Source organism: Ochotona princeps, chromosome 16, assembly GCF_030435755.1.
Source record: "Ochotona princeps isolate mOchPri1 chromosome 16, mOchPri1.hap1, whole genome shotgun sequence".
NCBI classification, from domain to species: Eukaryota; Metazoa; Chordata; class Mammalia; order Lagomorpha; family Ochotonidae; genus Ochotona; species Ochotona princeps.
In genome coordinates this window covers 53,038,013-53,065,222 of record NC_080847.1, presented here as the reverse complement: position 1 = coordinate 53,065,222, position 27,210 = coordinate 53,038,013, and the positions used below count along the sequence as shown (strand labels likewise).

Below are 27,210 nucleotides of genomic sequence, written 5' to 3'. Positions count from 1 at the left end.
GGCCCTCGGATCCTTCTTCTCCTGGTGCCCACCTCCTCTGCTCCTGGGCACAGCACATCCCCTATAGACCCCACTTGGGTGCTGGGCTTGGACTGCGGCAGCAACACAGCTGCTGTTTGGGAGGACAGATGGGCAGACGGTACAGGAGATGCAAATCACAGAGTGTCCATTGGCTGGCAAGGTGCCAAGAGCAGCACTGGGTCCCCGCCAACCTTCACAGCCAGTGTTGACCTCTGGGAAGGGCTAGCTTCTTCCTCTTCTTCCTCCACGGTCTCTTCCCTATCCTGGTGGAAGCTGAGGTAGTCAGCGGGGAGGTTGTTTCTGGTCACAGCACCAGCAGGTGTAGAAGAGGCTGAGCCTACACACCTATGCTTCCCGGCTCCATTGCCCTCGGTGGGTCCCCCTTGCTGGTCGCTGCTCCTTTGGGGTTGGGTCTGCCCTCAGGCTGCTGCTGCCTGCCAGGCTAGAGGCCCAGGTATTCAGCCAGGAATACGGCCAGGATGCGACTGAGGTTGTGAATCGTGGGCGGGTGGAGATTGGCCTCCGAGTCGGCAGGGGTGTGCCACACAGAGGGGAAGGGCGTGGCTATGAGATGGAGCACCGGAACCCCTGAGTTGAGGGCAGGGAGAGAAAGAGAGGTCAGCGGCCATCGCCAACCCAGGAGTCCCTACCCACCACACAAACGTCAACTGACACTTCAACTCTGGGCTTTAAGGTGCATGCTCGTTGTTTCTTTTAATTTTTAAATATTTTTTTTTGTAAAAATCAATATATCTTGTTTTCATAACACAAATTCAAGGCACTCGACACTGAACGTTACTGTGGAGAGACCAGAAGAGAAAAATGTTCTTTATCCTCACCACGCAGGTGCACGTCTGGCTCCCTTTCTTTTTAAAGATTTAGTGGCCACAACGGCTGGAACTGAGCCAATCCAAAGCCAGGAGCCAGGAGCTTCTTCCAGGTCTCCCTTGGGCCGTCCTCCACTGCTTTCCCAGGCCACAAGCAAGGAGCTGGATGGGAAGTGGAGCAGCCAGGACATGAACCAGCACCCTTATGAGATACTGGTGCTTGCAGGCACATTAGCCAACTGACCCATCATGCTTGAATCAACTTGTAAAGGTATTGTAAGGAATGTGTGTTTGTCGAATGCAGCCATTGCACAGCGCACTTTTGAAAGCATGTTTTCTTTAGCAGTTATTCTCTGCCCAGCATGGTGTGAGGAGGCACCATACACACCTGCTCTAATTACAACCCTGTACCTACACGTTTGTATGCAAGGCAAGTCTCCAACAAGCTCAAGGAAAATGTGTACTATGAGAAATCTGCGGGCCAGCACCGGGGCGTAGTATAATAAGCCTTCACCTGCAATGCTGCCATCCCATGAGTGCCGGTTTGTGTCCCGGCAGCTCCGCTTCCCATCCAGCTCCCTGCTTGTGGCCTGGGAAAGCAGTGGAAGACTGTCCAAAGCCTTGGGACCCTGCACCCATCCACGAGGAAGATCTGGAAGAGGCTCCTGGTTCCCAGCTGCCAACATGCTATTGGGACCATTTGGGGAGTAAACCAGCAGATCAAAGATCTCTCTCTCTTTCTGACTAAACACTTCTTTAACGACAACACTAGACATCCCCATTTCACAGACAACAAAGTTAAAGCACAAAGAGGTGCCCAGCACTGGCCAGGTCCCAGTTGGGCTCCCTGGACCCCCGGGCCCCACCTCTGTGTCCCTGCGGCACCCACCTCTGCGGAGGAAAGGGATATGGTCGTCCTCCACGGAGCCGGGGGGCTCCCCGGGCTGGAAGTACATCACTTCCTCGGGATGTGACTGCAGCAGGTTCAGCCGGTGTAGACGCTTCTCTGGGAGCAGTTGAGGGGGAAGGAGAGTGAATGCCAGTCCTCTGCAGCCTGGCGCCCACCGCCCACAGCAAGAGGCCACGGTTTCCCAGAGAGGTGCTGACACCTGCCCTAGGTCACCCGGCTGGAAAGAAACGCGGCCAGGACTGAACGGCCGCACAGGCGCTGTCTCACCACCCTCCCCCAGTGTCACAATCTCTGCTCTTGACCTGCAATGGGATTCACTGGCATTTCTGCTCCCAGCCAGGTAGACCCCAGGGAGCTGCACGTGGCGCAAGCTGAACCAGCCTTGCCCTTGGCCTTGGCCCTTACCGATGCTCCTGAGCCGATGGAACCAGCGGATGGTGCGAGGGAAGTGGCTGTAGAAGGTTGGGTTGGAGGCTCCCAGGAGATCCAGAAGTACAAAGAGCTCCTGCAAGACAGGCAGCCCAGGCTGGAGAGGGGGGGCCAGCTGGGCTGGATCCTACCCCCACTTCCCCTCTCCCTCCTGGCCCAAGCCCAGCAGGAACCCTCGCTCTTACGATGGCCTGGATCCTGGTGGGGCCGGGGCTGTGGGGCATGGACTCCATGAGCTTGGCCAGGTGCCGGGAACCATACAGGGAGTCCCTGGGCCCCCACTCCTTCAGTGCCTCCTCGCCATCCAGGAACATAAGTTGCAGGGTCACGGGGGCTGCCTAGGGGAGCGGAAGGCCCCAGGCCGGCTCAGTACCAGCATCTGCCTGAGCCCACCCCCACCTCATGACCTGGCCCCCTCCTCCCTGCCCCGGCCTGGCTGATTAGAAAGCCAGGTAGGTGTCCTCACTCATGGAATGAGAGTGGCCAAGCACCATGTCCTTGATTTTTATGGAGCTTATGTTGTTGAGTGGCAGCAGGCAAACACACCAACAAGAAGCTATGCGACAGTGACAGAAGCTGTCTGAGGGTCACTAGGGAGGCTACTCTAAGCAAACACCGATGGTGTGTGGCAGGAGCCAGGCAGGAAGACAGTGGTGAAAAACTTTCTCTACAGTAGGGCTGACAGCAGGTGCAAAGGCCCCGAGATAGGGCGAACCCTGGGGTTGGAGGGGCCCAGAGCAGGTGGGCATGGCCGGAGCTGAGTGAGCAGCGGTGAAGGTGGGAGGCTGCAGGGGGCTGAGCTTTGCAGAGGTGCTGGGTTGGGGCACAAGGGGTGGAGTGCATTTGCAAAGGTCCGCAGGATGCAATTACATCACAGTATCTTCCACTGAAAGTGTCTGGGGTCAATGCCTCCCTGAAACTCACACGGTGTCACAGGGGTGGGGGGGTGACACCAGGCTAGAGGGGTGGCTGGGCAGGGGTTAAACTGTCCTGGGGTCTTCTGAGGCCAGGGCAAGAGCCCCCCCCCCCCCCGGAGGCTGGGTCTGGCATGCCTCGGGGTCCTATATAGGCTCTGGCCTGTGCTTGGAATGAATGAGGTGCGAGCTAGGCAGGGTGTGGGTAAAAGAGGAAGGCGCAATGATCTCTGTGGTTCTGTGTGTAGGGTGGCTGTGGGGAGACAAAACGAATGACAACCGCCCAGGCAAGGAAGGCTGGTGGCTCAGAGCAGGGTGGGGGTGGCCCAGCACCACCCCTCACTCATCCCCCACTTCTCACCTGTTCCTTGGCCCTGCTCAGCTCTGGGTCAAGGGCCTGGGCCAGCTCCAGGAGCAGGGCACAGGGCACGGCAGAATCCGTGGCGCCCACGAAGGGGGCTGCCTCGGGGGGAAAGAGCTTCGAGTCGTAGTGGCAGGCAAGGGTGAGGTGACGAGCGGCCCCTGGGTCCAGTGTGGCCACGATGTTGCCAAAGTCCAGGGGTCCCAGGGGTGTGGAAGCCGTGAAGGGATCCAACTCCACATGCCAGCCGGCCTCCAGGGTTCGCAGCGTGGCCTCCAGGAACTAGTGAGAGAGAGCAGGGAGGGTGGAGGGGCCTGGGGAGGGGGCAGGGAGAAGGGCAAGTGACCTGAGGGCCACACAACAGTGGGGGTGACTCAAATGTCCCCCTCCTGGGGGGAGGACGTCTGCTGGGTACCTCGTGGGTGCCAGATGTTGGGGTCCACCCCCATCTTTATGCCAACAAGCCTGACCCCAGCTGATTCCTAAATCTCTTTCATCCTGCCATTGTAGGGGCTAGCACGATGGCTCAGCTAGCTAACCCCCCACCTGCAAGTGCTAGTTCATGTCCCAGCTGCTCCACTTGCCATCCATCTCCCTGCTTGCAGCCTGGGAAATCAGTTGAGGATGGCCCAAAGCATCCCACATGGGAGACCTGAAAGAAGCTCCTGGCTCCTGGCTTTCAATTAGCTCTGCTCTCTGGCCATTGAGGCCACCTGGGGAGTGAACCAGCAGATGCAAGATCTTTCTCTCTGTAGCATGGGGAATGCCAACGAACTGCAGACAGAGTCACTGAGGAACTAGGCAGGTTAGGAAACTAGTCGGAGGTCATGCTTCCAGAAGCAGGCAGGCAGCACCCGCTGTGGAGCTCACCTATAGTGCGGGTTCAAGTCCAGGGTCTACCACTCATTGGCTGCAGGGTCTGGGCCAAGTCTACAAGCTCCAGTGTGTGTTTGGTTGGGGGCAGGGGGTCCTCTCCATTTCCTAGGCTGTATAATGAAGCTGATTTCCTATCCTCTGGTGGGCTGGGGCTGGGGCTGGGGGGAAAGCAAGAGGGGGGCTTACCTTCCTGACTTGGAGATTGCCAGGAGTGCCTGGAGGCCTCACAATGAGCAGTGGGCGCAGGTAAGTGCCCCACAGCCGCTGCAGGTCCAGCTGCCCCACCACCCTTCGCAGCTGGGCTTCGGGCAGACTTTCGATCAGCGCGCTCTGGGGAGCCAAGTGAGGTAAGTTAAAGAATGAGCACATTCCCCACGACACACACACCCATTGCAACCCTACCCAGAACACACAGCAACCTTCCCTTCAAACTCTTGCTTCCTCTAACGTGCAGTCATCGGCATCGCAGATTTCCAAGATCAAAGTCTCTCCCAGCCCATAGTGCAGCCTGACCCACCATCGATAGGGAAATCAAAGCCCAGGGAGACATGCTTCCATATGCTTGCCTTTTAGGCTTGGAACCCGGAACTTCCCAGCCTGGCGACCCCAGACCCGTTCTCTCCAGGGGGTTGGGGGAGGAAAGAAGCCACTGTTGCAGACGCAGCGTGCCTGGAAAGGGCACTGCCCTCCAGGGACCCAGCTGGTGGGAACCTGCAGCCAAGGGCCCTAGGTCACGCCACGTCAACCCGAAAGAGGAAGTGGGGCCATGGGGGCCCTCGGGGTGCCCTGGTGCACCCGGCCTTACCCGCAGCTCCTGGCCCCGTGGCAGCGCCTCGGTCCGGCGGTGCCAACCGCTCCAGAGCGTGTAGAAAGCCGAGCCCAAGGCCAGCGCCAACAGCAGCAGCGGCAGCAGCTGGGCCCGCGGAAGCAGCCGGCGCTTGAGAGGGGAACTGGGCGCCATGACGCCGCGATTGCCGAGCCGGGGCCGAGGCCGCCCGCGGCTCCCGGAACGCATGGCAGCTTTCGGTCCTAAAAACCGGCGGCGGGAGGCAGCGGGGTGGGGAATCACGGATCAAGTGGAGGCCCCAGCCAAGGCCCACCCACCATGGAATCTCAAAACCAACCAGCAACCAAACAGGCGGGTCCCGCACGAGGCGGGAAACCAATGGGACGCTGCCCAGACGCGGAGACGCGCCTCCCGGGCTCCCTGGGTTGGCTCCCCAGAAAGGAACGTTAAGGCTTAAGGCAGGAGGAAGGAGAGCCAATGGGCAACGTTTGGTCGCGTGGGTCGGGAGGAGCTCTGGGCGCGCCAGGAGGCCGTCCCTGAAGCGGAAACTGAGGCCGGCGGGCATTTAGAACAAACCCTTGCAACCTACACCGCTCCGACCGCGGGCTGGCTCGAATCAGGCCCTGTTGGTTTGGCTCTCCATGTTCCTGGTCCGGAACGACCCCTCCTCGGGCCTGTGGTTCCTTCGCCTCCATCCTTGTACAGCACTCCCCCCGCAACCCCAACCCGGGGTCGCCATGGCAGCAAACCACGCCCACCACTCTGCGCGGGCGGGGGTGGAATCGCCGTGGTAACTGGCCGCGCCCACCACCATCCGCGGGGCGGGGTCACCATGGTAACAGGCCTCGCCCATCGCCGCGCGTGAGCTGCGCGCAGGCGCCCGCGGAAGTGGGGCGGCTGTGGGAAGCGGAAGTCCCGCCCCTCTCTCTCGATTCCCCGAAGCCGCGGCGAGGTGGAGGAAGGAGCGGGACGGAGCGGCCGGCACCATGTGAGGCCCGAGCGGCCGGGCGGAGGCGCGGGGTGTGGGTCCGGCCGGTTCCCCGGAGCAGGCGGGACCGCGAGGTGGAGGGCGGCCTGGGCGGGAGGTGCGGGGCAGCTCGGTCGGGCTTGCCCGCAGTTTGGGTTGACACGGACGAGGAGAAGCCATTTTTCGAATGCGGAGGGTAGAGGTGTGGGCGCCGACTTGGCACGGGAGGCGGCTGTCCGCCCCGATGGGCGCCTGGGACGGGTCTCCGTCACTGCCTGGACCTGGGGGGGATTGGTTCGCTGCATGTGCGTTGAATGCATGCACACGTGGGCGTACGGCTGAATGAAGCGTCGCCCAGGCCCGCGGAAAGCATTGGATTTGGCGCCTCAAGCGTGAATGGCCGCTTGTCACTATTCCCCATCTTTTTCAGCAAAACAGCTGTTAAAGACTTATTTGTTTTTATTGCAAAGACGTTTGCAGAGGAGAGAGACTTTCCATTCACTGGTTCACTCCTGAAATGGCTCCTACAGTTGGAGCTGAGCCGATCCAAAGCCAGGAGCCTCTTGTGGGTCGCCATGCAGGTGCAGGGTCCCAAGACTTTGTGCCATCCTCGACTGCTTTCCCAGGCCACAAGCAGGGAGCTGGATGGGAAGTGGGACAGCAGGGACACGAACCAGCACCCTTCTAGGATCCTGGCGCTTGCAGATGGAGGGCTAGCCAGTTGAGCCACAGTGCCTGCCGTGTTAGAGCTATTTTATAGAAGAGGTTTTAACAGTTGCAGGGGGATTGCTAGGACCCAACCCCGTCGATGGCGGGGACAAGTGTCCAGATGGTTAGGTGGCATGAGTCAGGTTTCAGGGCATGGGAAAGGTGGAGGGGACGGACAGCATTTCCTGGCAAGGTTGAGGGCGCATCTGAGATAGAGGCTGGGTTGTCATCAGCTTTTGCTCATGGATGATCCCGGGGGGAGGGGGTTAGACTGGAGCCAGGCCTGCAGTGTGCCAAGTCGGACATGATTGGGCAGCTGTGCCAGGGGAGAAGGCTGAGGCCATGGCCCCTCTGACCGCCACCGGGTCTCCACGCCCCCATCCAGGAGTCTCCTCAACAAGCCCAAGAGTGAGATGACGCCCGAGGAGCTGCAGAAACGGGAGGAGGAGGAGTTCAACACGGGGCCTCTCTCGGTGCTCACGCAGTCGGTCAAGAACAACACGCAGGTGCTCATCAACTGCCGCAACAACAAGAAGCTGCTGGGCCGCGTGAAGGCCTTCGACAGGTGGGCTCCTGGCCGGGCTGCCAGGCTGCCGGCTCCCTCAACGAGTGGGCTCCTGGCCGGGGCTGCCAGGCTGCCGGGCTCCCTCCATGGGTGGGCTCCTGGCCGGGCTGCCAGGCTGCCGAGCTCCCTCCACGAGTGGGCTCCTGCCCGGGGCTGCCAGACTGCTGGGCTCCCTCCACGGGTGGTCTCCTGGCCGGGCTGCCAGGCTGCCGGGCTCCCTCCACGGGTGGGCTCCTGGCTGGGGCTGCCAGGGCTGCCAGGCTGCCGGGCTCCCTCCACGGGTGGGCTCCTGGCCGGGGCTGCCAGGCTGCCGGGCTCCCTCCACGGGTGGGCTCCTGGCCGGGCTGCCAGGCTGCCGGGCTCCCTCCACGGGTGGGCTCCTGGCCGGGGCTGCCAGGCTGCCGGGCTCCCTCCACGGGTGGGCTCCTGGCCGGGGATCCTGAGCTCCTTCCATGGGTGGGCTCCTGCCTGAGGCTGACAGGCGTCTTAGCGCTGCCACTGCTGTGGGCACAGGCTGGGGGCCTATCCTGGGCTGGGGTCCCTCTCCATGGCCGGTGCACCTGGGGCAGGTGACCTCACACAGGCTAAGAGCTCCGCACAGCATCTGTCACATGGGACAGATTGAATCGCTGAAAGAAGCTGGAAGGCTCTTGTGTGCCCTTCCTGTGCCCCGCGTGCCCTCCGTGCATCCAGAGCCAGGCACCCAGTGCACGCATGCATGCTGGTGGAGGAAGCAGGCACCTCCTAGGCCACATGCCACACCTGTGTTTGTGATGCAGAAGGGTCTGCCACCTGTAGGTTCATTCTTCACATGGTCACAACAGCTGGAGCTTCTTCTGGGTTTCCCATGTGGGTGCAGGGTCCCAAGGACTTGGGCCATTCTCTGCTTTCCCAGGTGCCTTAACAGGGAGCTGGCTGGAAAGTGGAGCAGCCAGGACTTGAACCAGTGCCCAGTAGGGCATCTGTGCTGTTGCTGCCCTCCCAGTGGAACCGCCCACCTGCTCCGTTACAGCCTGATTTCCTGCTCCTCCTCTGTAAATCTGTCTTTCTAATCAAAAATCTTGAGGCTGGAATTGTAGTGCAGTGGGTTAAACTGCTCCCTGTCATGCAAGCATCCCACATGGGCACCGGTTCAAGTTCAACTGTTCCTTCCAATCCAGCTCCCTGCTGACGCACCTGGGAAGGCACTGGGACAGAGGGCCCCGGTATAATGGGTCTTTGTAAATTTTTTTTTTTTTTTTCTGAATTGGAAACACAGTCCCATGCTTTGCTGAGGGGCCCATGCCCCTATCTGCACAGGAGAAGGTGTTCCGAGGGCCTTGTGCCCTGGCTTGGCCTGGCTGCTCACCTGAGTCGGACTCTGGGCCTTTCCTGCCCTGCGCCCTCACCGTGTCCCTTTGCGGGACTGCGGCAGAAAGCTTCCGCACTCCTGGGTTTTTCTCTTTCTTTGTTCTTCATACCATTTGGTACTGTTCCCATGAGGTGCAAAGCCCATGAGAAATGCATGTTATTAAAATAAAAAACACATGGATTTTTTTTTTTTTAAGATTTATTTATTGGATGGGCCCCGCGGCGTGGCCTAGCAGCTAAAGTCCTCGTCTTGAACGTCCCGGGATCCCATATGGGCGCCGGTTCTAATCCCGGCAGCTCCACTTCCCATCCAGCTCCCTGCTTGTGGCCTGGGAAAGCAGTCGAGGACGGCCCAGAGCACTGGGACCCTGCACCCGTGTGGGAGACCTGGAAGAGGTTCCAGGTTCCCGGCTTCGGATCAGCACAGCACCAGCTGTTGTGGCTCATTGGGGAGTGAATCATCAGACGGAAGATCTTCCTCTCTGTCTCTCCTCCTCTCTGTATATCTGACTTTGTAATAAAAGTAAATAAATCTTTAAAAAAAAAAAAGATTTCTTTATTGCAAAGGCAGATCTTACATTCACTGGTTCATTCCCCAAGTGGCCACAATGGCCGGAGCTGAGCCAAGCCAAAGCCAAGAGCCAGGAGCTTCTTCCGATCTCCCACGTGGGTGCAGAGTCCCAAGGCTTTGGGCAGTCTTCAGTTGCTTTCCCAGGCCATAGACAGGGTCTCCTCGCACTTCTGTGCTTTTGCTCACTTGTGCCCTGTGAGGTGGCAGGTGGCAGCTCCAGTGCTTTGGTCCCTGCCACCCCTGGCATTCCTGGTGCCTCGTGTTGGCCTCTGCCACCCCTGGCTCTTTGCCAGCATGCAGGGTGCTAACCAGTAGGTGGAAGACCCCACGCCCCCTTTCTCTGCACTTGAGAGGCAAGCCCGCCCTTTGCTGCTGCCTCCTCATCCTGTGGCTCAAGTGGAAGCGTTCTGCGGCTGAGTCGCTTTCTAGTTCTTTGACAGAAGTGCTTCCCTCTTCTGTGTTTCAAAGAGCAGGAGGAAGGACGGGTCTTTTGTCACAGCCCAGGCACGGTGGGCCTTCTGGCCCTGGGGCAGCTGGCAGGGGCCAGCGCCGCCTCCTCACCCTCTGTCCCCCGCTCCGCACCAGGCACTGCAACATGGTGCTGGAGAACGTGAAGGAGATGTGGACCGAGGTCCCGAAGAGCGGCAAGGGCAAGAAGAAGTCTAAGCCAGTCAACAAGGACCGCTACATCTCCAAGATGTTCCTGCGCGGGGACTCAGTCATCGTGGTCCTGCGCAACCCGCTCATCGCCGGCAAGTAGGACCCCTGCCTGCAGAGCACGCATGCACGCCCCCGCCTGCCCCCGCACCGCCAGATGAATAAAGCCCTGTGGTTTTTCTAATGCTTTCTCTTCATTCAAGCACCAGTGAGAGCAGGTTGCCGTCTCAAGAGAGGGAGGTAGCTGGGCTGGGACCTTGGACCGGGCAAGAGACCCCCGCCATGGCTGTCAACGTCTGGCTTCCTTGTGGGTAAAAGTGAGTGGGGTTGGCAGAAGTTTCTGTTCCCTTTGCTGTTTTTAGCTCTTCTGGGTTCCATTGCTGCCTCTCTCCCTTCCTTCTTCCTGCCTCTCAGCAGTGGGTTTTGTGTGAACATTCACAAGTGCCCAGCCCTGTGTGGCAGATACCCTGGGGAGCCCAGGGTCCAGGACCTAGTGCTGACAGTGGCTGCTAGGGTGACCTGGGGGCAGGTCCCACGCACTGGCTGTCAGCTGCATCTATGAATGCTTGCCACCAGGGGGAGACAGTGAGGGTCTGCCAGGGGCCCCAGGGCAGGAGGTGGTGGTGTACCCCAAGATCTGAATGGGGCTCATGAAAATCCACCTTACTCTGACCCACACAGCACGCACCGCATCACCCTGCCCAACAGCTCTCATATCTGTCCGAACGCCAGGCAGCCGTGGGGGTTCTGCCGAGGACCCCTGAGCTGTGACAGGCGACACCCGCTTGGCCTCTGAGCCCATCAGTGCCAGAGAAGGCATGACGCGTGGTGGCAGTGACAGCCGCATAGCACTGCAGCTGTGCATCCGTGGGGTGGTCTGCGTCTGGAACAGCTGCCCGCTAGACTGGAAACCTTTCAGCCCAGGTCCGAGTGGGTCTTTATCCCACCATCTGTCGGCCCTGCAGAGTCACCAGCTTCCCTGTTAGCCTGCTGCGGATTTAGGGAATCTGGTGTCCCACCCCTGTTCTGAGGTCGCCCAGTGTCCTGATGGGACAGCTGAGGGCAGCTTATTTGCCCAGGGACACCCTGTCAGGAGGCAGGTGCATCCACACATGGGGAGCCAGGCCCTCAGGATTGCTGACCCTCAGGGAGCAGGTGTGTAGGGGGGCCTTAGGAGGGCGCAGACCCCACTGACTCAGAAGGACCACCCAGGAGAGATGGTTCCCCAAAGCGGGCAACTGGTGTGACAGTCGGACGCCTGGATTGTACGCCGCGGCCCAGGTTGGCATGGCTGGCTCCAGGGCCTGGCTCTGCCACTGATCTGACCTCGGCCGAGACAGGCCAGGAGGTGCTGTCACGGGCTTGTCTTTTCCTCTCAGTCGGCTCCAAAGTTTAATTTTTTGGGGAGATTAATGTTAAGATTTATTTATTTGCTTCAAAGGCAGAGTTACAGAGAGGAAGGGAGGAAGGGAGAAAAGATCTTCCGCCTACTAGTTGACTCCCCACGTGGCTGCAGTGGCCAGGGCCGGGCCAGACGGAAGCCAGGAGTCTGGCACTCCAGCTGGGTCTCCCACGTGGGTGGCAGGAGTCCAGGCACTTGTGCCATTTTCCATCACGCCAACGCGTGTTGGCTCAGAGCTGGATTGGAAACGGGGCAGCTGGGACTCCAGGCAGCGCCCGTATCCTTCAGGCACAGCAGCCTTCACCACTTGGTCACAGCTGCAGCCCTTGGTTTTTAAAAAGAAAGTACTTTGCCCTGTAAGCTGGCATCAGATCTCCGTTCCTAGGCATTCTGCTTGATGTTAGTGCATTCCCTTCCCCTCACCTACCACAGTGTTCGCATTGCAAAACCAGATTTAGAGAAAGACAAAGATCTTGCTCTGCTAGTTCACTCCCCAGATGGCCTCAATAGGCAGAGTTGAGCCAATCCAAAGCTCCCATGTGGGTGCAGGGTCCCAAGACTTCAGGCCGTCCCCCACTGCTAGCCAGGCCACAGGCAGGAAACTGGGTGGGAAGTGGAACAGCCAGGACACCAGCGAGCGCTCAAATGGGATGCTGGCGTTTGCAGGTGGAGGGTTAGCCCGTTGAGCCATCTTGAAGCGCCATCTTTTCGGAGGGTGTTTATTTGAAAGGGAGAGCGTGAGATCTTCTGTGCACTCCCTTCAATCCAAATGGCTGCATGAGACCAGCCCCAGGAGCCCAGAACTCCAGGTCCCCGGGCCACTCGCTGCCTCCCCTGGCGCGTAGGCAGGGAGCCGAGTTAGACGCTACACTAATCAGGGATGCTGGTGGCACAAGCAGTCCTGCCACCAAGCCAGCCCCTGCCCCCCATCCACAAGGACTTCCAAAGCAGACCTTGTGGGAATAGTGCAAGGCCAGCAGGTGGCGCGTCTACCTCACACCCTGTATGCAGCAGGCAGCATCCCAGGGGCAATTCTTTGCTGTCTGGCACCCCATTGTGCGGGTTCCATCATTCATTAGAAAGGCCAATTTACAGAAAGACTTTCCGTCAACTGCTTCACTCCACAAGTGGGCACAATGGCCAGAGCTGAGCTATTCCAAAACCAGGAGCCAGGAGCTTCTTCGGGTCTCTCATGTGGGTGCAGGGTCCCAAGGCTTTGGGCCAACCTCTACTCCTGCCCATCCTCGACTGCTTTCCCAGGCCACAGTTGGATGGGTTCCCATCACCCACGCACCCAGCGAATCTGCAGCTGTGCTGGACCTTGCTTCTCTCGCCCTCAACAGCTGGGCTGTGTGGACACCACCCTCGGGTGCATGCCCACCCTCGTCTGTGTGTCATGGTGAGCAGAGGGTCTGGGCTGCCGCATGGTAGCTGTAGCTGGGCCTCCTGGCTGGGGTCCAGTCACAGCTGCATGGTGTCGGGGCTTCCAGTCCAGCCACAACCTGCACCCCTACAGCCATGTGGCTCCCCCACTCCCAGCCATGTCTTTGACAACCTGGCCAACAGGATTCTCTGACTGACCCAAGAAGCAGGGACCCCAGTGTTTCTCATGTTTTATTTCCAGGAGTTCCTACCCAGACCCACAGGCTTACAGCTGAGCAGCCGCAGAGAGGGGTTAGCCCCCCTGCCCCTCAGTGCTCTCAGGATGAGATGGGGCAACCAGTCTCATTCTGCAGCTGGCAATGGCTGGTCACTTTTTTTCAACCATGATAACTGCCCGAAGTGTCCCTGCGTACATCTGGACACGGGCAGTGTGGCACCCGCAGGACACTCAGCGCTCACCCTGAGTCCTGGGCTCACTCAGCATGTCCCCTCCACTCTGCCTTCCAGGTAGCCCCCACCGAGCTTGGGGAGCCCCACCACCCCCATCTGCAGGAGGGGCAGCTCACCAAGCCCCAGCTTCCTCCCCTGGCCCTGATCATCGAATCCTCTGCAGGCCGACAGTGGCATCGCCTCAGAGAGCCTGTGAGGCTCTCATGCCAGTAGTCCCGAGTGTCCCTTCCCGCCCTGTGTGGGCTCTGGCTTGGTCCTCTCCAGGCCTCTGTGTCTCATTGCAGACCAGCCCAGCTCCTCCCTGCCCCAGGGCCTTTGTGTGTGCTGTTCCTTCCAGAGCCTTGATTTCCAGTTGTTCCCCTTGTTAAATGTCACCCTAAACTCCTGTCCAGGATCCCTGCACCAGCCATTGCCATAGCTCTCGATTTGTGTTCAGGGTCTCCCTCCTTCAGGAAGCTGGCCACCTTGTCTCCTCCCATGCTTCCCGGGCGTCCCCTACACCGGGCCTGGCACCCAGGAGGCACAGGGCAATCCTGCCACCTAGCAGTAACTCTCCAGTACCCGGCTGCCATCATCCCCAGCTCCCGGCAAGGTCCCGCAGGTCATGGCGCGGCTGGTACGGACCTCGCCGAGGCCAGAGCCCAGGGGCAGGGCTCGGGTGGTGCGGCAGTCCGGGAGCTGGCGCTGCTCGTCGCCCAGGCTGCGATGCAGGCGGCGGTGGCGCCAGCTCCGGCGGATCTCCGATTGCACCTGCAACAGGGATGCTCAGAGGCGGCGCCGTTTCCCAGCGCGGCCGCCAGGGGGAGCGCGGGCGGCGGGCAGGGCCTCGACCTACCTCCTTGTTGATGAAGCAATAGAGGATGCTCACCAGGAAGCCCTGGAGGAGGAGGAGGAGGAGGAGGAGGAGGGTCAGGTGGGGCTGGAGGCAAGAGCTTGAATCCTTCCCTGAACCCCACATCGCCTCGCCAGCGGCCCTGGTTCAGTGCTGCTCCTTGGCTCAGTACCCCCCTAAACTGAGCGGGCCACAGTGTTTCCTAATTAATGGCTGAAGCTCCGTGTGCTGTCGGGAGCATGCTCCCTTCTGGAAGCCTCTGAAATTACCTCAGTTCCTCCCCTGCAGTCAGAGGCAGAGGGCACACAGCCGGAGTGAGGCCGCTGCCCTTCCGTCAGCCCCCTCATTCCTGGCGCCTGGCGTTTCACTTGCTAGAACATTCTCCTGCCTATCTTCCTGGCTTCCTCCCTCACCTGCTCCAGTCACCCACCTCCCGTGAGGGGGAAGAGGGCAGGCCTTAGGACGGGGCAAGCCAGTTCAGGGTCGGCCATAAAGTTTGCAGTGAGAGGATGGGTGCCTGACCTATCAGCGAAGATGCTGGTTACAATTCCAGATTCTGCAGAAAAGTGTGGTCTCCCTACCCAGCATACGCCGCTGACCCCAGCTTCCAGCTGGTCCCCAGGGAACTGGCTTTCCACCAACTGCGTGGAAGACCTGGACTGAGTGACCCTCAGCTGCAGCCCAGCTGGGTGCTGGCTGTTGCAGGTGTTGGGGGAGGGGAGTGCTCAGACCTAGTCCAGGACAGCCCCAGTCCCCTGGCTCCCCAGCATTCATCAGGGAGTGATCATAACACTGGCTCCACACCCCCCTGGTTCCCGGACCTACCTGGAAGGAGCTGAGGAAGATCTCAAAACCCAGCTTGGCCAAGCGCAGGGCGCCCCGGGCCTGTTCCTCCATCACAGGGGCAAACACCACCTCGTGGATGCCCAGCAGCGGCACCAGCGTTAGTGTGGAGCGAGCCAGCCTAGGGATAAATAGGGCAGTGGTGGCAAGGCCTGCTCCCCTCGGCTCACACCCCCACCCCAGCCCAGCCCTCACCTCAGGCGGTAGTCTGGACAGCGCATCTGCCGTGTCCTCAGCTTGGACACAAGGATGGCAAGAATGCGGATGAAGATGAGGAAATTAATCTGCAGGGAGAGTGAGGGGGACATTTGGGGACGAGAGGAGGTGGTGTCCACACACACACACACACACACACACGCGCGCGCGCACGCATCCCTGAATGGGAAATCCCTGAGGGCTGCCTAGAGGAGGTAGGGGCAACGGTACCAAGATGGTTATGAGGATGGGGGTGCGGATGATCCACCAGATGGCCTTGACGTCGTTCCGCTCCCAGCACCTGGGGGAGGGAGCCACAGCGGCAACAGGGGCCCTCAGCAGGCACCGCCCACTGTCCTGTAAGCCCCGCCCTCCCGGCTCAGGCCCCGCCCACACCCGGGCCCCGCCCCACAGACCCTGCCACTCACTGCGTGTCTTCGTACAGGTACCTGACGACCACCCAGGGAATGACGAACAGCGCGGGGGCCCCTGTGCAGACCCCATCCCCGCCCCCCACCCCGCCGCAGCCGTCAGCGCGCACACGGACCCCTCCAGGCCTCAGACCCGCGCAGGGTGGGGAGGCAGCACTTTAGAGACCCTCGCAACCCCCCAGAGGCGGACAAGCTGGACGGTCCAGGGAGCCGAGCGAGGCGTGCTGGGCTGGGCTGGGCTGGGCTGGGGTCCGGGGTCGAGGCTCACCCCAGCCGAGGATCAGGTACCAGCGGAAGTGGCCCTTCTCCGAGCCGCCCACCAGCACCAGCAGGCTGTGCAGGTACACGCCCTCCACCAGCAGCCACGTGTAGTTGGCGCCCACGCAGTACTGGGTCACGATCTGGGCCGTGCGGCAGGCGGCCAGGGCCTAGGCGGGCAGCGGAACCCCCAGCCTTGCATCCATCCGCGCTCAGCCGTCTGGCGTCCCCAGTAGGTGGTGCTGAGCCCGGAGGCTCTTCGCCTGTCCTCTTGGCCTCCCCAAACTCTCATCCCAGTTACTGCCCCCAAATAAAGCCCCTATCGCCCTTGCCCCTCCTAGGAACAGAATACCTCCTGCCGACGTCACCCTAACAATCCGATGGCACAAGGAGGGTCCAGGTCCTGCCTTCCCCACTCTGCTCCTGGTCTCTGTCACTAAGCATCCGCGGGGTTACCACCCTCCTTCCCTTCCCTCTTAGCTTCTCCCACTCTGTCCTCTGACCCCACCACCCCCAAAGCAGGTGGATTCTCTCATCTTGGTGGAGGGAGAGTAGATGTTGGTGGAAGGGCTCAGGAGTGGGAGGCTGAATGGTGGTGGTGGTGGTGTGTGTGTCTGCAGAAGCCCTGGGTGGCTGGGAGCAGGCAGGAGGTGGGTACTGTGCCACTTTCCCATTGGGAGGGACAGGTGGTGATGCTCACCCACCTGGCTCCCCAGGGCGGGGGCCTGGTTCCCAGAGTGGGGGCTTGGGGGAGGCAGCAGCCGGTCTCGGGTCAGGATGGCCGCAGCCCGTAGCATGAAAGATGTGAAGAGGTTGATATGGATGTAATTCCGGGTGCAGTGCAGCCTCCTGGGGGTTGAGGGAAGTGCAACGATGCATGACCGGGAATCCCAAATCTCTCCCCCAACCACCTGGAGGGTGCAGTTCCCACCTGAAGCTACCGAGGATGAGCAGGGCTAGCAGCAGCGTGGCCAGGGACAGCGAGTAGCCCACGGTGTACATCACCTGCAGCCGCTCCAAGCTGAGCCGCTGGTCCTGGCGGGAGGAAGCAGAGCCAGCTCGCTCCGGGAGGATGTCAGCCAGCATCCCGGGTTTTGGGAGGGACCTGTTTCCTCTTGCCTGAATGGGGGCTGAGGGTCCCAGCTTAGGTGTGTGGCCTAGCAGTGTGGGCGCCCCCTGGTGACCGCTGACCCACAACCTCACCGCTGGCACAGGACACTCTGAAAGGGCATGACTCAAACCAGGACCAAGAGAACCTGGTTATAGGGCAATGACATCGGAGTCCTCTCTTCCTACGGGGCTCTGTGGTTGGAAAGATGAGTAGGCGGTGCTAATGGGGAGCCGAGGCTGCTTCTGTCCCTGGACACACTAACTGGCATCCCTGATCTCCTCACCTGAAAAGCCCCACTCTTTTCTGGGTTCTCACACTGGGTGTGGTCTCTCCAAGGTCCCCATTGGCCATCGCTGCCACACTGCCGAAGGACGAATCCCGCGGCCACTGTAGGAAGCCCAGAGGAGGATCGGAGGTACAGAGAAGGAGGCAGAGACAGAAATACAAACTGTAGGGCTGATGCAAAGGCTCATTGGCTAACCCTCACCTGCAAGAGCTGGCATCCAAATGGGCACTGTCCCGGCTGCCCCACTTCCCATCCAGCTCCTGCCTTGGCCTGGGAAAGCAGTCAAGGATGGGCCAAGGCCTTAGGACCTTGCACCGTATGGGAGACCCAGTAGAAACTTCTGACTCTCAGCTTCGGATCGGCTCAGCTCTGGCTATTGTGGACATTTGGGGAGTGAACCAGTGGATGGAAGATCTTTCTCTCCTCTCTGTAAATCTTTCCAATAAGAATAAAAAATAAATCTAAAAAAAGCTGAAAAAAACTGTAGGACAGAGAGACAGAGATGATAATAATCCTCTGCTAGATAACCTTGTGTAGGTATTAATCAGTTGGATAATATACAAGCCTAGGAAATCAGTACTGTCAGCCCCATTTTACAGATGAGTAAATTGAGGCACAAAGACATGAAACAAAGTGCCCAAAAGCTAGGAAACCCAAGACGCTCAGGGCCAGATAGATTCCGGAAAATGTGAGAAAAGGACTCCCATTGTGCTCAAAGAGGTAAGGTGGAAGGAGCCAGGGACAGAGAGGGTCAGGCAAAGGGGGCATGCATGCGCTGTGGGGCACGGCTGGGAGCTCCAAGCGCCTGGGGAGGGTCTAGGCCTCACCTTGGCGGTGCCACGGCAGGTACCAGGGGCAGGACGCACGGGCGGTGGCGTTGGGGGCCGCGTAGTCCCAGCAGACGTACATATCAAAGGACCCGTTACACGCGAGACCTGGGCATGGGAGCCGGATGCCAAGTGGACGCCCGGCGCCTCCCACACGCCAGCCCGGCCCAGCCGGCCCACCCAGAGGGTCCAGAGTCCCCTTGCTCCACCACAAGCTCCTCCCTCCAGCCTCCAGGCCCCACCCATCCCCCAAGCCCCACCCAGGAAAACTTCAGTCCTTAACTATTCCCATTTAAGTACAGCCCAGGCCCCACCTGAAACGCCATGCCTGGTCTCAAATTTCATCAAGGTCCCGCCCACCAGCCCTGGTCCCGCCCCTTCCCTCTGAACTCGGCAGAGCCCCGCCCTGCAGTCCAGGTCCCGCCCCTTCCCTCCCTGAACTTAGGTTTAGGCCCCTCCCACTAGTGTGGGTCCCGCCCCGTCCCACTGAACTCAGTCCTAAGCCCCTCCCACCAGTCCTGGCCCCGCCCCTTTCGTCCGGCCCTGCCATTAGGCCGAGCCCCGCCCACCGGCCCGAATCCCACCCCTTCAGACCGAGGCCCCGCCCACCGACGCAAGGCTCCACCCAGGCCGCTCAGCCCCTCCTCCCGGGCGCTCTAGGCCACGCCCGCCGCCCGCAGCCTTGGGGGCGCACCTGAGGGCGGCTCGGCGGCCTCCAGGCTCTCCTGGCACTCCCTGCGGTACCGCTCCCAGCGCCGGTACAGCTCCCCCGCCGTTTGCCCCGCAGCGCCGGTCTACAAGAGAAGAGAAGGGAGGCCCCCTCCCGGACAGCCCGCCCCACCGCCCTAGAAACTGGGAGGGGCTCTCCCGTTTGGATCGGGGGTCTTGGGTGGCCTCTATAGAAGCTTCTACCCAGCAGCTGACCGAGAGTTGTTCTGAGGAGAGAGGGTGGCCGGACCTCATGCAGGAGGATTTGTGAAGGAGAAAGGGCCTCGGCTCAGGGGAAAGCGGGGAGGTCTTGAAACACCCCCACCTGTGATGAGGGGGAGACTTGAACCTCCCTCATCCCTCCCCGCCCACCTGGGGTGCTCACCTCAGGCGCCCACAGCGCGAGCAGCAGCAGCAGCCGCCCCCAGGGCGCGGAGCTCTGCATGGTGAGGGGCACAGGCTGCAGGGCCCCGGGCCTCAGGCATTCACGCACGGGGCTCTCGGACCCCGCGCGGGAGGATTTGGGGACGTGGAGGGCGGGACCGGCAGCGGTGCGGGATGCCCAGGTGCCCCCCATGACCGCACCAGCACCAAGCACCACCTGTTGCTGCTGGGGCCGCGGCAGTGGCAGCGGAAGGGGGGCGGGGATTGTTTGCTGAGCGGGCGATTGCCCTAGAGCTGTGCCCAGCAGACGCGGCAGTGTCACCCCAAGTCTAGACGTGGAGACTCCGGGGAGCCTGGTATGGGGGAGGAGGAGAGGAGAATTCATCCAGTAAGCCTGGAAGGGGTCTCACAGACCCAGCCTAGAGAATGTTCCAGTCTTATGCAAACTTTCCCCATGGCTGAGGGGTGAAGTCCAGCGCCAGTGAGACACCCCTCACCCCCTTAGATTCCCAACAACCAGGGAGGGAAATCTGGGCTTAGGTCTGCCAGGACCCACTGTCAGGAATGCTCCCCATCACCCACCTGGAGGAGCAATGCATAGGGAGCACCTCAGAGAGACAGACTGGGAATGGGAGCTACAGGAGCTAGAAAACCCAGGTCAGAGACAGAGCGACACAGGGACAGGGAGAGGCAGATGTGGCAGCCTAGGAGACAGAGAGGAGATGGGGGACTGGGGGATGAGTCCGGGGGAGACAGACAGTGGGGCGTGGGGAAGGGCTGGACATGCAGCAGCAGGCATGAAGCTGGATATGGGCACGGACAGAGACATGGACATGGAGTGAGAAGCAGAGCCAGCGCGAGGGGGAGGTCCCGAGACCTGAGGGGGAGATGGGGACATCTCACCTGTCCCCAGTCGTGCATCCAGTCCCTTGCTGCTGTGGCCACCGCTGCCTTGCCCTGACTGGGGAGGAGGTGACAGGCTCTGGCAGCTGTGGGTGGTGGGAGGGGGCGGGGCCAGGGCCTGTGGGAGCGGAGGAGGGGGAGCCGGCAGGGGGCAGTGGCAGGCGGTCGTCACAGCCACCCGAGGGGACTTGTGGGGAGCAGGCATGGAGATATCTCATGAGGACCCCCAGAAGCCTGCATGCTCCCTCACACTGCGGCACCCCAGCCCCCGCCCCAGAACTCACCTTCCCCCCCAAAGATGCTCACATAACCACAGTGTCTGTGGCGTGGTCAGTCTACAGTGGGCTGAGCCCCAGGCGGGCACCGTCAGAGAACTTTATAGGCTCCCACAGTCATGCCCTGACAGCCAGTGTGTCACCCACCAAGTGACCATTGGCTAGTGACACACAGTGACATGCTGGGGGTTTCAGGCACACACACACACACACACACACATACACACAGTCACACGCAAAGTTACATATAGATTCATACACACAAACACAGCTACAGTTTCCCACAGCCCCATGACACTGTCAGTCACGCACACACACACATTCGCACACCCATTAGGTCACGTTTCAAGCGCTGTCTGCCCCCTCTGCTGGCCTCTGTGTCCCAGGACATCAGCACAGTGTCCTCAGTGTGTCCCAGTGCAGGGTGGGCTGGGGGTGGTTCTTGAGGAGTAATGGACAACAATATCACTACATGCAGTGCACACCACGCCACGCATCACACCATGCACCAGGTGTACCACCCCACCCGCGAGCCCGCCAGGGTCTCACAGCCTCCCAGAAGCCACACGGTGACCTCACGCATTCCCAGCCCTCACTGAGACACAGTCACAAGCTCCTCCAGCACCACAGAGGTCACACCAGTACTCCCGCACTCACGGGCCACCTGCGGCACAAATACACGCCATCCCACTTCCACGGGGACACCTGGGGTCACACACCTAGTCCACAGCCCACACCAGTCCACACCGGCTCCTGGCCAACAAAAACCTCCTCTTCATGTTTTACCATTGCCCTCCCTCTGGGGAACTTCCAGACCTGAGCAGGCGGGGACAGACGGCACCAGATTTGGGTGCCTACAGCCTCCCAGGCATATGTGCTCCCCTGAGGCCTGTCAGACCCAAGGGAACATGGGTGAGTCTGCCCATTTTGCTCTGCAGGCTGAGGTCTCCGGGATCCCAGCAGGGCCAGGGAGGAAGGAGTGTGGGGTCCCTGGCTTCCGGGACCTCTGGCCAGCCTCCCTGCTCTCTGCCCCACATTCCTGCATCCTCTGGGTCCTGGGAAAGACTCAAGTTCCTGGAGTTTGGGAGAGGGATTGATGAGTCTGAGCTCGCCAGGCACCTCTGAGAGAGGTTGGAGCTGGGCCAGAGTCTCCCTGTGGCCCCAAGGGGGTCTGTCTCTACAGAGTAGGGGCAGGAGAGGGAGGGCTGAGCCGGGTGGAGGGACATCGAAGACAGGGAGAAGGAGATGGCACGAATACGCCAAGACACACAGAAAAGGAAAAATGGGGAAAGCACGGATGGGGGAGACACCATGTTGAGTGCATACACACTGAGCTGGTGGATGGAGACATGGGGAAGGGGCAGGAAGTGGAAAGACGGGACCTCGCCCCTGCATGTGAGCCAGAGTTGGGGGGTGGGGATGCAGACTGGGTCCCTACTGACTCCTGCCCAGCCCAGCCCTTCTGGGGGGGGGGTCCTTTGGAGGCCCCCAGGGTCCGAGGAGGAGGGCAACAGGCAGTGGTCTAACAGACCCTCTGCCAGTGCCACACTCAGGGTTTCTCCGAACTTCAGGTAGAGATGCAGCCCCTCCCTGTGGCCAAGGGCCCCTCTGTAACCCTAAGGGACCCTCCTGCTTCCCAGCAGCCCCCCCACCCTGTACCCCATTGTTCTCTAAGTTTAGCAGCACTCCCCCCCCCCCCCCCCGCTAGCTTCTATCTTCTCCCAGTCCCTGTCCGGCTTCTCTCAGCCTCCCTCCCTCTGCCTTCTCTCTCTCTCCCTTCACCCTACCTTCTCACCCAGGGCCTGCTGGGCGGTCTGCTCCTTGCATTCTGGCGCTCTCTCTCCATCCAGGCCATTGCCCTCTGCCTGCCTTTGAACTTCTTCCTTCCCCAGCTTCTCTCTGGGAGCCTGTCTCACTCCACTGCATTTGCTGTGCACAGACTCCTGGCACTTGTTTCTCTGCCTAATCCCTCCACCCCAGCCATGACCAGGCAGTACCCTCGGCCCCTGCCTGCCTCCTCCCTCCCTCCCCGGGTTGGGGGAGGGGGGCAGAGGCAGAGAGGAAGCTGTAAAGCCTGTGTCTGCCCCCCTCGCCTTACCAGGGGCTGTCTGCTCCAGCAGAGCCTTCTGGGAGCAGCCCCGGGGCCTTGGGAGGGGGTGGGGGAGGACAGGAGAAGGTCGGCAGATGGTGCAGGAGAAATGAGGCAGAGAGAGATGGGAACAGGGAGGCACCCCTGGGGACAACGGCCAGAAATGGGAGGCAGAGATGGCCCCCTGAGGCTTAGACCTGCAGAGAGATAAGGCCAGAAGGACAGAGACCCCCATGGGAGACCCGGCCACCAAGACAGTGATCGGGAGAGAGACAGATAGCAACAGAGACACGCAGGCAGCTGGGGAAAGATGCAGATGTGGTGGTCTGAGGTGGGAGGCAGAGACGGAGATGAATGGAGACCCAGGGAGAGGGGACATGGGAACAGAGGGACAGAGCAGGGACAGGAGACACAGATGCAGGCCAGAGGCACACATACAGCTGCTGGACAGACAGGACAGGAGATCAGAGAGGTGCAGGGATAGAAAGATAGAGCCTGGGCCAGACAAATCACCCCCTACCCAGCACATGGGGATAAGAGAGAGAGGCACCAAGAGACAGAAGAGACAGGGAGAGCGGGAGAGAGACCCAGCAGGACAAAAACTAAAATGCCAAGTGAGAGAGAGACCAAAACGGGGATGAAGGGGCCAACGTGTGGCACAGCACACTGAGCTGCCACTTGCCACAGACACCCCGCTTAACAGAGCACCTGTTCGAGCCCTGGCTGCTCCATTTCTGACTCAGCTCCCTGCGGCAGCACCTGGGAAAGCAGCCGAAAGTGACACGAGTTCTGCCACCCATGTGGGAGACCTGGATGGAGTTCCTGGCTCCCAGCTTCAGTCTGGCCCAGCGGATGGCAGACCTTTCTGTCTCCTCTCTGTCAATCTACCTTTCCAATAAAAATAAAGAAAAGAACTGAGCTAGAAGGAGAGCAACCTGGAGTCCGCGGATGAGGGCCAGGTAAACCCTGACAGGGAGAGAACAGGTGGCCGCCTCTGGGCCAGGCTGAGGGTCAGAGGTGAGGGGTGGGAGGAAGGAGGGAGGAAGCTGGGTTGCCATGACAACCTCCCCAGATCGCAAGGGCAAATATTGTCCTGGCCAGAAGCAGCCTGGCCGTGTTGACAGAAATTTGTATTGGGTGGAGTTGGGCCCCAGGAGCCCAGATGCCAGGCTGGGAAAGTGGGGTAGCAGTAGGAGGTGGGGACAGCTCTGGTTCCACCCACCTCCCAGTCCAGCTGTGGCAGGAGAGACTGCCACAGCTGTTGGAAGCTGTTGGAAGCTGTTGGAAGCTTCCCCCTGGTGGTTGTGGAGGAGCCCCAAAGCTTCCTTCCCGCTGGGGAGAGAGCAGGCTGCGTGGACATTTCCTCCCGGCTGCTTTTTATTTGTTTGTTTTTCATCACTTTTTACTTAAATGAAAATGTGGTTGTCGAGAGGAGAGACTGGGAGAGATGCTGCATCGGCCGGTTCACTCCCCAGAGGCCTCAACAGCCCAACAACCAGGACTCTCCCAGGCTAAAGCCAGAAGCCTGGAACTCCACTCTGGTCTTTCACCTGAGTCGAAGAGACCCAAATCCAGCAGGCTCCCAGGGTGTGCATTAGCAGGGGGCTGGATCAGAAGCAGAATGAGACTCCAAACCAGGCACCCCGATTACTGCACATGGGTCTCATGGCACAAGTTAACAAACACCTCAAATCTGTCTCATGCCCGCCTACCCGCCAGACTGGTCCACCAACGTGTAAGTCCGATTGGGTCCCCTCCCCTGCCTAGAACCCGCCGTGGCTCCCCAGGACCCTCAGGAGAAGGCACAGGCTCCTGTGCAATGTTCAGGGCCTTCACTCAGCACCCCAGCCTTGGGACCAGGCTGTCCCAGCTCTTCAAACCCTTCCCAACATCCCCTCTCATCAGCCTTTATTTTCACAGTTCGCCCGACTGTTTTACCAAATTGTGCAAGCCCACCTTGGTGAGTGTATTCAGTCATTTCACAAACCATTCTCTGTTGGACTGAGAGCCACCCCCCATGGGAGGGCCTGCGCCTGGGCTGTCCCTCGGGCTATCTCCATGATGGGTCTGTTACCAGGGCTGCCTAGCACTGCTCACCAGGAAGCGGGGTTCAGCTCATTGTTTAAATTATATATATATATATAATTTGGAAAGTCAGATTTATAGAGAGGAGGAGAGACAAAGAGGAAGATCTTCTGTCCACTGGTTTACTCCCCAAGTGGTCGCAATGGCCAGAGCTGATCTGAACTGAAGACAGGGTCCAGGAGCTTCTTCCAAGTCTCCCAAGCAGTTGCAGGGTCCCAAGGCTTTGGTCCATCCTCTACTGCTTTCCCAGGCCACAAGCAGAGAGCTGGATGGGAAGTGGGGTCACCGGGACATAAACCGGCACCCATATAGGATCCGAGTGCAAGGTGAGAACTTTAGCTACTAGGCTACTGCACCGGGCCCGCGTCAGCTCATTTTTAAGGACCCAAGGCTCTGAGCTTGGCCTCATAGTGCAGTCATTGGAAACCTGCATGAGACCTGCCACAGGGTCCTGGGTTCAAGTCGCAGCCCCATATCTAGTCCCAGCTGTCTACTACTGCATAGTCCACCAGGCGGGCAGCAGGTGCTTGGATTTCCTGCCAGCCGCGTGGGAGACCTGAGTGGCATTCCAGTTTCTGGCTTGCACCTGGTCCAGCTCCAGCTGCTGGGAGGTACTGGCCGCAAAGTTGGGATGGGGGCAGGAGGAGAGGGGGAATGAGCCAGCAGCTGGGAGATCTCTGCCTCCCAATCTGTCTCTGTTATGTGTCCTGGGAATAGCAAAAGTAAAATAAAATCAAAGCCGACTCAACTTCCAGGCAGAGGTATCAAGAGGGATGGAGAGAGAAGGGGGACATGAGAAGGAGACTTCCAGCCCTGCACCCACACCTGTCCCCACTCAGGGCCACCCCCTCCCAGTGCAGTCTTCAAGTTTTTTGACTTCTCCCTGCACAAATCACTCATGATGACATGATCGCCACTTACTGTCCTCAGAAGCCACCGTGCAGGACCCTGAGCATTTTAGCCTGAGCTCCTGGGAACCTGTTCCCCTCTCCCCCGCATCCCTTCCTGCGCTATTCCAGGGAAGCAGGACTGGGAGGATCCCTCCTTTGCACGAGAGGAAAAAGCTAAGCCATCAGGCCCAGGCTTTTATTTTCCACCTGGACCCAGTTCTAGCACAGAGGCTGGGAGGCCCTGGAAATCATGGCCTGGTCTGATTCACATCTGGTGTGATTTCCCTCCCATTGCCACAACCCACCAGCCTGTTAGTCCATCGTCATCATCATTATCCAGGCTCTGGCCTCTGCCCTCCCCCATGGCTCAGAGCTCCCAGTGTTCTGGGTGCCCCGGCCCCCCATCCTATGGATCCACTGTCCTTCTTCTACAGTCTGAGCTCAGGTGGCTTAGTAATGGGGGGGTCCACCATCACTAACTCACACCCATGTCCCATTCCTCTAATTACCTCTGCAACACTTGCCATTGTCTGAAGTCAGCTGACCAGTTCCTTGTCTGTACCATGCTGTCAAAAAGTGGGCTTCAGGGATGGCACTGTGTTGTACAACCTAAGCTTTTGCCTACAGCGCCAGCATCCTATCTGGATGCCGGTTTGAGTCTCGGTTGCTCCACTTCCCATCCAGCTCCCTGCTTGAGGCCGAGAAAGCAGTGGAGGATGGCTCAAGCGCTTGGGTCTTTGTACCCACATGGGAGACTTCAAGGAAGCTCCTGGCTCCTGGCTTCAGATCAGCTCAGCTCCAGCTGTTGCAGACATTTGGGGAGTGGACCAGCATACAGAGGATCTTTCTGTCTCTCCTCTCTGCCTTCCAAATAAAAATAAAACCTTTGTTCTTTTTAAAATATTTATCTATTTTTATAGGAAAAATTTAGAGAGAAGGAGAGACAGAGAAAGAGCCTCTGTCTGCTCATCCACTCTCAAGTGACTGTAACTGCCAATAGCCAAGGCTGGGCTAATTCAAAACTAGGAGCCAGGAGCTTCCTCCAGGTCTCCCATGTGGGTGCAGGGTCCCAAGGCTTAGGGCTGTCCTCCACTGCTTTCCCCGGCCACAAGCAGGGAGCTGGATGGAAAGTGGAGCAACCGGAACATGAACTGGTGCCCATATGGGACTCTGGCATTTGCAAGTGGAGGATCAGCTGACTGAGACATTGCATTGCCCCCCAAGAAATAAAATATTAAAAGAGAGAAAGAAGTGATGATAACAGGGTGATTGGCAGTAACTAGCACTCAATATAATTCAGCTATTTTTATTTTAATCTGAGCGGCAGAGAGACAGAGCGCAGATTCTGAAATGGCCAAGCAGCCTGGGAACCAAGAACTTAAAGCAAGCCCCCTGTGTGAGCGGCAGGGACCCACTTATCTGGGCCATCACCACTGTACCCGCAAGGTCTGTGTTAGCAAGAAGCTGGTGCAAGGGGCTGGAGCCGGCTTTGCACACAGGCACCGTGATGGGGAGGAGGGCATCTTGAAGAGGGAGACCAAATGCCTGCCTCTGATTTGTGATATCACGGCTTACCTTCAGGTAAAGTCCGTGAGAGTGAAACTCCCAGGAGGCCCTGGTCACTCCTGAAGCGCCGTAGCTAAGACAGTTTGGCACCTTGTAAGCTCTCGAGGGACACAGGGACTGGTTCTTCTGTCTGTTGGCTCACACCTCCTATGTCTGCAAGAGCCAGGGCTGGGCCAGGTGGAAAGCAGGAGCCTGGAGCAATGTCTGTGTGTTCCAGGTGCATGGCAGGGGCCCCAAGTCCTCACCTGCTGCCTCCTGGGGGCACATTGTCAGTTGGGAGGCTGTATTGGAAGGGAAGCAGCCAGGACTGGAACCAGGCACTCCAAGGTGGTGGCATATGGGCACCCAG

The 27,210-nt window shown here is 59.6% G+C and overlaps 3 protein-coding genes across 6 annotated transcripts in view; 1 reads left to right on the top strand and 2 right to left on the bottom strand.

Moving 5' to 3' along the window:
• Positions 1-387: 387 nt before the first annotated feature.
• Positions 388-5,890, bottom strand: QPCTL (glutaminyl-peptide cyclotransferase like). Of its 3 annotated transcripts, none has more exons than XM_058674190.1 (8): positions 5,702-5,890; positions 5,144-5,367; positions 4,525-4,668; positions 3,463-3,744; positions 2,373-2,525; positions 2,164-2,263; positions 1,738-1,854; positions 388-609 (listed from the first exon to the last, which is right to left on the bottom strand). In XM_058674190.1, exons 2-8 carry the CDS (start codon positions 5,351-5,353, stop codon positions 464-466), a joined length of 1,152 nt encoding a protein of 383 aa, XP_058530173.1. In that variant the 5' UTR covers positions 5,354-5,367; positions 5,702-5,890; the 3' UTR covers positions 388-463. The 3 variants fall into 3 exon arrangements, with proteins under 3 accessions (XP_058530173.1, XP_058530172.1, XP_004597991.2); XM_058674189.1 differs by having other exon boundaries at positions 5,715-5,890; XM_004597934.2 differs by lacking the exon at positions 5,702-5,890 and having other exon boundaries at positions 5,144-5,544.
• Positions 5,891-5,961: 71 nt separating this feature from the next.
• The window catches only part of SNRPD2 (small nuclear ribonucleoprotein D2 polypeptide), a 184,986-nt gene continuing 163,737 nt past the window's right edge, over positions 5,962-27,210 (top strand). The window contains exons 1-3 of one of the 2 annotated variants that reach the window (XM_058674270.1): positions 5,962-6,113; positions 7,186-7,365; positions 9,872-10,064. In XM_058674270.1, the coding sequence (XP_058530253.1) occupies positions 6,112-6,113; positions 7,186-7,365; positions 9,872-10,046 (357 nt within the window). In that variant the 5' untranslated portion in view covers positions 5,962-6,111 and the 3' untranslated portion in view covers positions 10,047-10,064. Of the gene's footprint in view, positions 6,114-7,185; positions 7,366-9,871; positions 10,128-27,210 lie in introns of those variants that run through there. The other variant, XM_012930598.2, reaches the window with a different exon arrangement.
• On the bottom strand, positions 13,510-19,246 carry GIPR (gastric inhibitory polypeptide receptor). The gene is made up of 13 exons (XM_004598027.4): positions 19,055-19,246; positions 18,656-18,755; positions 17,962-18,069; positions 17,132-17,235; positions 16,669-16,772; positions 16,442-16,586; positions 15,748-15,907; positions 15,477-15,537; positions 15,280-15,349; positions 15,049-15,137; positions 14,836-14,974; positions 14,014-14,055; positions 13,510-13,928 (listed from the first exon to the last, which is right to left on the bottom strand). Exons 1-13 carry the CDS (start codon positions 19,244-19,246, stop codon positions 13,719-13,721), a joined length of 1,524 nt encoding a protein of 507 aa, XP_004598084.2. The 3' UTR covers positions 13,510-13,718.